Raw genomic sequence first — 8165 nt, 5'->3', positions numbered from 1 at the left:
CCCAATTTAGACATAAGACTATCACATCCCACAGGAGTCAGACACAATCAGGAAAGGGGTCTATAACCATGCTAAAACACTTCACTGAGAAGATGTAATTGTTCATGCACTTTAGGTATCAGTGTAATAACGCATCAAAAAGTTCCAGAGCGGCTCAGGGCCAACGTGACAGGAGACACGCTCCTGCTTATGCAAGGTGTTGGTGGGGACTCAGAGCTCTGAGTCAAGTTCTGGTCTCATCAATCTTCATGTATTTTCCATTTACAGAATCCTTGAGTGCCCAGTCGTGGAGGAGGCTGTAGTCATAATGCTCCTCATCCACTAGTTTTAAAAAAGCCAGTCCAGAAATGGCTTGCCACTCTCTAAGGGACGGGATACGGATTTCCTCCACATTTTCACTCCCTGGTGCAAAGCCAAAGAACTTCCTTACGTGCTGCGTGGCATAAAGCCTGGAGTGCTGGTCCATTGCTTCATCAAAGAGCTCCTGCTCATTGTGGACGTACTTGGTCCAGTATCTGAAATGAAGGAAGCTGAGTGGGGAGAAACAGCTTCCCAGACAGTAAGACAGGAAAACAGTGATGGCTACCACAGCAATCAGAAACCAGCCAGCCACCTTCAAAAAAGAGAAGCAAAAATTAAAACAAGACTTTGCTATTAGTGTTCCTTGATGTAGTCCTTTGTACCACAGCACATTTATTGCATCTGAAAATACCTGCTGTGACAACTTTTGGGCATAAGAAGTCCATATGAAAACCTCTGCTTGTCTTTCCTGAGTAAGAAGGTTAACAGGACAGAAGCCTGGAAAGGGTCTATTGTCATCAAATCCAGTCTCTGCCTGCTACTGGTAGCTGTATAAAAAGGTTTCTTTCTCTGAAATTTAAGGAAGTCCTGCCGTATAACTTGTTCAGAATTTTGCCTCCACAACTACTATTAGAAGCCTGTAACAGAGAAGCCATCTAATTTCTAACCCAAATTATCTTACAGCCTATTTATACCCATTTCTCTTTGAAGTGGCTGCTTAACGGTCCCCCTAATACTTAGCCACTAGACAAGCGTTTAAAAATGAGTATCATCCTAAACAGCAAAATTCTGATTTGGTTAATGTGGAGCCTTCAAAATCTGGGACCTTTAATCGCATTTCTTATTCTTGAATCAAGGAACCTCATTCGCCACCTCTCACTAGGTTCTTTACTGTCCATTTGGCTTACTTGCTGGTACTTCTCAAGATACTATGCAACAAAGAACATTTCCTCCAGCAGTAGATAACAAATAGGACAACTACATCTAATAACTTGCATACCTAAAAGCTCGGTTCCACTTGCAGGAACAAACCAGACTTCAAAGACATACAAAGATTTAGCATTCACAGCAGAAGAGACAGATCCCATTTTTTTCCTAATACTGGGTCCATTGAATTAACCCTGATTCTCATTAGATCCTCAGGCAACAGCTTCAAACAGACATAACGTAAGCTACTCACTTGCGACTGGTATCGGAGGAGGAGAATCACTTCATCTCTTGCCTTACTCAGCTCTGGAGGAACTAACTGACGGCAAGGAAACGCAGCCAGTATCTTTCCGTGTTCACTAGCAGTAATGTTAGGACTACCTCCATAATAATACATGGAAACATACTCACTCATAGCACATACATAAAATGAGCCATTTATCAGGGTGACTGCTAGCCACGTTACTGGAGCAACCAGTGCTCTCCCAGTGATGCTACACAAGACAAAGCAGGTCAGTTTGCATTGTAGTAAGTGATTACGCGTACTCTCTTGCTGAAGAGGAGATCTTTTGCCTGTAACTAGTCTCCAAGTCTGATTATTAAGAGCATAACCAACAATTAGAAGAATCAATGCAGGAACTCCTAAGAAAGCCAGCCCATAGATCAGGTTCTGCCCAACATGGCAGGGGCAGCTGAATGTAAAAAAAGAGAAGAGTTGCTGCCCACCAATTGTCAGTATTGCAATTATAGCATTAGCAATAATGACCTCTTTGCCTTTTAGAAAAGTTAGCCACTTTGGAAGGTAAGCCATTTTAGACCTTACTCTTTACCAGAGGCTTTTGCTTCAAGTCAATGCTGGCTTTCAGTTATCTGTAACTAGTATCAATTAATGACAGACCAGACTTGAACCAAACAAACATCAGTAGAATAAAAATAAGAACAAGAACAACAACACCCCTACTAGCCTTTCTCCTTCAGCTAATTCCTACCCCATAACAGCTAGGGGATTGTTTACTAGCTTTAAATCTACTTACAGACATCCAATCATCTCCATCTGTTTTAATTGATTCAATAAATTATCTCAGTGGTTCTGGAACATTTCACTTTTAGGCAATTATGAGCTTTGCCAGCCCCTTGCTAATTACCTGAAACTGACAATAAATTCTCGCTACCTTCTGGAGGACATTCAGTGCTGTCAAACTATTGGCTCCTCTATTAGGGTTAATTGGCCAGCTGTTTTCTAATCAATCATAATTAGCAGAATCATGCTGTGGGACTAGAAGAAAGATTGTAGAATAAAGCAAATGCAAAAAAAAAAAAAAAAAAAAAAAAAAAGACTTTCGGCTGTCCTTTATAAAAAAAGCAACCAAACAAAGCTTTGCCAAGTGGACTGATTGTAAGAAAGAAATCACTAGGATTATTTTAAAATGTCTCAACCTGAAAATAAAAATGGTAAAGACTCCATAAACTGCACAAGGTTTGGAATCCTAATTCTATTCACATTTAACGTCAGTTCTTGTTCTGAGGCAATTTGTGCATCAGATGCTGGAATCCGAGATGCAGTTAGCTGACGGGCCATGAAGTGACAAAGAACGTTGGCTAGGACCTCGGCGATTTACAAGTGGCTGTAAGCTAGCACGTTTAGCTTCCTGACAGCATTGAATGTTGCGCTATGCTGTTTCTTTAGGAAAGATTATCTGGATAGCTTATAACTTGCTCTTCACTTTTTACAGTGTCAAGTGAGCTTTGAACAATAGTAACTGGCATTTATATAGCATGCTTGTAATACAAATGTTTAAGATTTTCTGTGTATCATCAGTCCCATTCTGTGGACAGAGAGACAGATGGAAATGTTTCAGTTAAACTTTTTCAGAACTGTTTTCTGATTATTGGGAAGTATGAGCTGGGCTGTCAGCATCTCTGACAAATCCAGCCTTTATCAGAGGTTAATTTAAAACATTTCACTCCAAATGATTTTCTCCAGGCACGCTCCTCTAAGGTCATGTTATCCAGTGCTTCTGTACATCACACACCCCAGTTAGAGATGTTGCTGAATATGCAAATACTTACAAGTGTCTAAGTTATGAGAAGTCTAACTGACTGCAATATAAACATTTTCACCCAGAACAGTAAAAAAAAAAAAAAAAGCCAGAAGGTCTGTGAGGAAAATTGTCTTTACATTCCCAGCCATCTGTACAGCATGTGTTTTCTTGGTTATATAACATAATAGTGTCTGATTGTACAGCCTCTTCTCTTCTCTTGCAAAAAGAATTGCTTATAATAACTTTTAACAGGAACAAAAGGCAATTTTAGCATCCATAGCATCCACATGGATGGCAGTGACACTGTCATAGCTGTTATACGTGTGTATGACATGTTATACCTATCCTGTCTGTTTACTAGGCAAGGCCCTGTTTCTCCAGTGCCCTGTTTAGGGAGGACACCTGCTTGTCTCATCCTCACCCACAATCTGTGAGCGAGACCCCCAAAACTAACGGGCAGCATTAAGCAAAACTGGAAGTGATGTCGAAACGTGCTCAAATATGCAGCAGCACTTTGCCACTGCTTTTCTGGAATGTGTTGCAATTTCTTGTTTGTTTGGGCAGAGTAGGACCACACAACAAAATCCCACTGCTGCCTGTGTGCTGCCGTGTTGAAGCTTCGTTTTCTTTCAGTAACACAAGATCCTCCCTAACTTTTTAAATGTAGTAGTGGCATTACGTTTTGACAAAATTTACCTCCTTCTAATTAAGTAGATCAAATGCATCTGGCTATTACGGATTTATCTTCGGAATGTGTTTTATAGGAGTCTTCCGTTATACCTCAGTTCTCTTTAAAATCTCCAATTGATTGCCGCTGAGCTGTCTTTGGGTGCCCGCATCTTATTTTGTTTATAGGGTAGGCAGGCTTTCCCAAACATCACTTGTTTACTCGAGAAATACATTAGATGTGAAACTGAGGAGAAGTACAACACTGAAATATTGATAGCTGGGCTAAGGTTGTTGAATGAGGCAATTTATGCAATCAATAGAACAACTTTCCACTGCTGCTTTGTCACTTTTTTGGCATTGCCTTCACACGGTTCTGTAAATAATTCTGCTGGGTCATCCCATTGCGGAATGAAATACAGGGTTGGAGCCGGTTAAGAACTTAGGTGGTACATCAAACTTTTAAATACTTTCAATATTTAAATATTTAAATACTTGCCTTTGCAGGAGAATCCAGAGTCTTGAGTAGACATCTATCCTCTTTATATGATGTCCAGGAAGAGGATTAAATGCAATCCAAAATACCGTAACCTAAGCGGTCAGCCACCTCGTCAAAGAAATGCTTACAGCTGACCTCCAGTGCAAATAGTGACACGTAGAGAATAAGTGACTTTTCTGAATAACTGGACAAGGTTTGTCATCTTCTTTTAAAACATAGTAGACACATTACTGCTTCCTGTCCTTGCATACACAGATATGCAGTTTTTGTTTGCTTGTTTGCTTTTTAAGCAGCTATGGCAGAAGGGAGAAACTGGTTTCAATTCCCCTCTCCACTTAATTTAATGAAAACTCTCACTCATCTCTTTCCTGACTTTTTACTAGTGACGTGGTGTGACTCTGATGGGGAAAAAGCTGTATTCTCCAGCTCTCCTGCCTTAGTTCTGCTGGCTGCACTTAGTTCCCTACACAGAGGCAAAATTGATATTGGTTAGATCAGAAAATGATTAAGATTTTGGTATCTAATTGGCAGGAAAAGGGGAGAGCGTTCCTCTAATTTTCATCTGAAGATTCCTCTGTGTAAAATTTAGAGGAGGAGTCTCTCATGGTCTCTCATGTCCTGCAGAAGTGCTTTCATCACTGAGCTGGCCTTCAAAACGCAGATGTGCTCTGATGCCTCTTCTAGATGCATTTTCAGTTACATTTTGGAGGATGCTAAGCCTTCCTGTGCACATAGGGCATGCTGCAAAACTATTTGCATAATAGACTTCCTGGGGGAGCTCAGGGGAGCAGTGCCCACATCCTCCTCCCACTTGGTTGTAGGTTGGCTTCAGGCTGTCAAGTCATTCTCTTGGTCTCTTTGGCCCGGCTAAGGGAGCAATTCCTACCCCCTAAACCAGGACTAATAGTGATAAGAAAGTCGTCAATAAGCTTCATGTTAAGGGTAAAGTAGGAACCTGTTAATGATTTTTTAACTTACATCTTTTACTTCAGAATTCATCTGTGATTTATAGGAAGGATTTATATAAGGTTTTAGATGCTTTCCATGAATAGCAGAAAGTAGGCACATAAATCCAAAAATACTCTCCTGAGAGCAACAGTATAGCTTTTTTTTTTTTTTTGAAATACAGCCAAAAAGGCAGCCACATTGAGCTCTAATGACTAAGAGCAGTCATTTGGGATGTGGGAGACCCGTATTCAGGTACCTTTTCTTCATGAGTAGCTTAAAACTCCTGTCACTTATGTTCTTATAGTTCAAAATAATTTCATTGTCTATATATAAAATATTTAACTCAAGATCTATAGGGCTGGAGACAAAGAGGAAACATCAGCCTAATCCTGTATTCTACTGATCTGGACACTCACCTTTTGTGGCAAATGCTATATTCTTATTTTAGCTCAAATACCTTTTAATGTATTTGGCACTAAATGCACTAGTGGCCTTTATATTGCGCTGTGCTCTGGAATATTCATGTTTTTGAGAATCCTTAGAAAGTGGAACACTGAAGCAATCATATCCTTAACCCTACAGGTTTCAGCATTCCCATAATAGCCAGTCTCCTATAAGAGGCATAGTGCTGATGCACATTTTATGCATGCTTTTGAACTAAAGACATGTTTTGTGTGTGTTTATTTTCAGTTTTATGGGAAGAGAGAGAACTGCTCTAGTCTAATGCTCAAGCAGACCAACAGTTCTTGGGGCTCAAGGCTAAAATCTTCTTCTGACAAGCACGAGAGAAAGGAAGCAGCAGGGCAGTGCTAGCTTCTTCACTGTACACTATTCAAACTACCTCTAGATTTACTCTGAGAAATCCACATTAAAGTTCGGAAAGACTGCAAAGTCTGTGCCAACCTCTACCCCTTTCCTGGGGCTGCAAGTCAGGTAACAGTTAAAATTATGAAGATGACTTCCTTCTGTTCCTTTAGAAGTGTATCCAATCCACTGTCGAGTTGTTTCCCTCACTGAAGCCATTTAATTCCCGGTTTATTTGGACACACCGTTGGTGTTTCATTTTCTCTAGCACAGGCAAACCTTTCAAAGACATACATAATACATAATATCAAATTTAACACATTTAGAGATGTGAATTTACACACACACACACGCATACATATATGTGCACAAATGCACATATGCACACCTAAGCACATATATATATACACACACATATGCACATAAAACTGGTGTGTTCTTGCCACATATTTTACCTTCTGGTCCACAGTGTTCCTTGATGATTGTCGTATTAATAATGCCGTTTGAAGTCATTCATCCTTATATTCAGAACTGCATAAATAAAATGGTACTCATTTATGGGTAGTCTTAAGTGCTTTGCGATGGTTTCACTGCAGATAAATTATGCTAATGATAATCTTTTAGAGTTTTTTTTTTTAAACATAATGCAGTACACTTTCTTCCAGAATATGAAATATCTCTTGCAGTGAGAGACATATCTGGTGCTTGTGGCTAGTTGCAGACAACCTGAGAAACAAATCCGTCTCAGACTCGATTTAGAAATGCAAGTAATTATCTGGAGAATTTTAATGCCTGACTTTTATAATTTATTTAAATTTAGAGATGGCATGTGCCCACAAAAGTTTCACTTATGGAATGGGGTCAGATTTTACAGGGCCAGAAGAGTGCCTAGAGAAAGATGGCAGACGTTACAGCGTATGGTCATCAATACCAGGTCATTCTGTGTAAAATGCAAGCTGTTAGGATGCCTGTTTTGCACAGCAGGAGCTGAAAATCCTTATATTTCTTCTATTTTTGTTGTCTTATATCGTAACTTTAAACGACTGTTTTTTTGTAAGTAAATTAATCCTCCTTATTCCAGATGAAGGGCATCTACTGTTTTCTCTAGCTATGGAGTAAGATATAGCTGCAATTTTAGCCTAGCACTAAATCTAATAAAGAATTAACATCTAGTAGCAGCATGGCATGCAGATGAGGCCACATTCTTCTACTTCCCCTCCTTGGAGGATGAAAGAGGAATGTATGTGGAGATGCTCCTAAAGGGAATGACAGCTACCTGATTCATTTCTAAATTTACTGGTAACCGTGATCTGAATTTGTAAATCTAAGCTAACAGAATAGGCCAAATTTATGTTAGACAAAGTTGGGAAAAGCAATCTGAACTTTCCTGCAGCAATGTTTACAGGCAGGGGTTATATCGTGTTAACAATGATGTAAGATCTATTAGAGACATCAGTAATGGAAGATGCCATTTGCAAAAGCTGGCAGTGGTAGCAGAAACACAATCTATTCCTTTGGGAATCTGGACACTCTAGATCTTCCTGCCAGCTTTGTGCTCCCAGAAACATGGTGAAAGTAGTGCCCTGTGACCCGTACTGCTCCTGCCTAGCAGCTTCCACTCACCAGCCTAAGTCTGTCACAGCTGGCAGCTCTTTAAAATTGAAATTGGTATATTTTTTAATTACCTGGTTCGTCCATATCTTGTAACTGTATTTTTATTCTTCAGTGAGGTAGCTTTGGTTAACTCTCCAAAAGCCAAAACCTGACTCAACCAATAAAGTGTATTTGTTGTCCCTTGAGGCATAAGACTTGCAAACCTCTTGGGGCTACCTGGTTTGACTTCCCATATCTGTTTGCTGTGTATTTGATGACAATGCATTCCTATGGATGGAGCAGTTATTTCTGTTGTGTTCAGAGGCAAATCTGCTGCCAATCACATTCCTCCCAAAGGGCTTAGTGCACGCAGAGAATAGGAGGAG

The 8165-nt window shown here is 39.9% G+C and overlaps 1 protein-coding gene across 1 annotated transcript; it reads right to left on the bottom strand.

The window, feature by feature from the left end:
* Positions 1–223: 223 nt before the first annotated feature.
* CALHM4 (calcium homeostasis modulator family member 4) lies at positions 224–2038 on the bottom strand. Its single transcript, XM_009681716.2, has 2 exons — positions 1481–2038; positions 224–613 (listed from the first exon to the last, which is right to left on the bottom strand). Exons 1-2 carry the CDS (start codon positions 2036–2038, stop codon positions 224–226), a joined length of 948 nt encoding a protein of 315 aa, XP_009680011.1.
* Positions 2039–8165: the final 6127 nt, after the last annotated feature.

This window comes from Struthio camelus, chromosome 3, assembly GCF_040807025.1.
Source record: "Struthio camelus isolate bStrCam1 chromosome 3, bStrCam1.hap1, whole genome shotgun sequence".
Lineage (NCBI taxonomy): Eukaryota > Metazoa > Chordata > Aves > Struthioniformes > Struthionidae > Struthio > Struthio camelus.
Note: the sequence above shows the minus strand (reverse complement) of the source record. Positions and strands in the feature narration are given on the sequence as shown.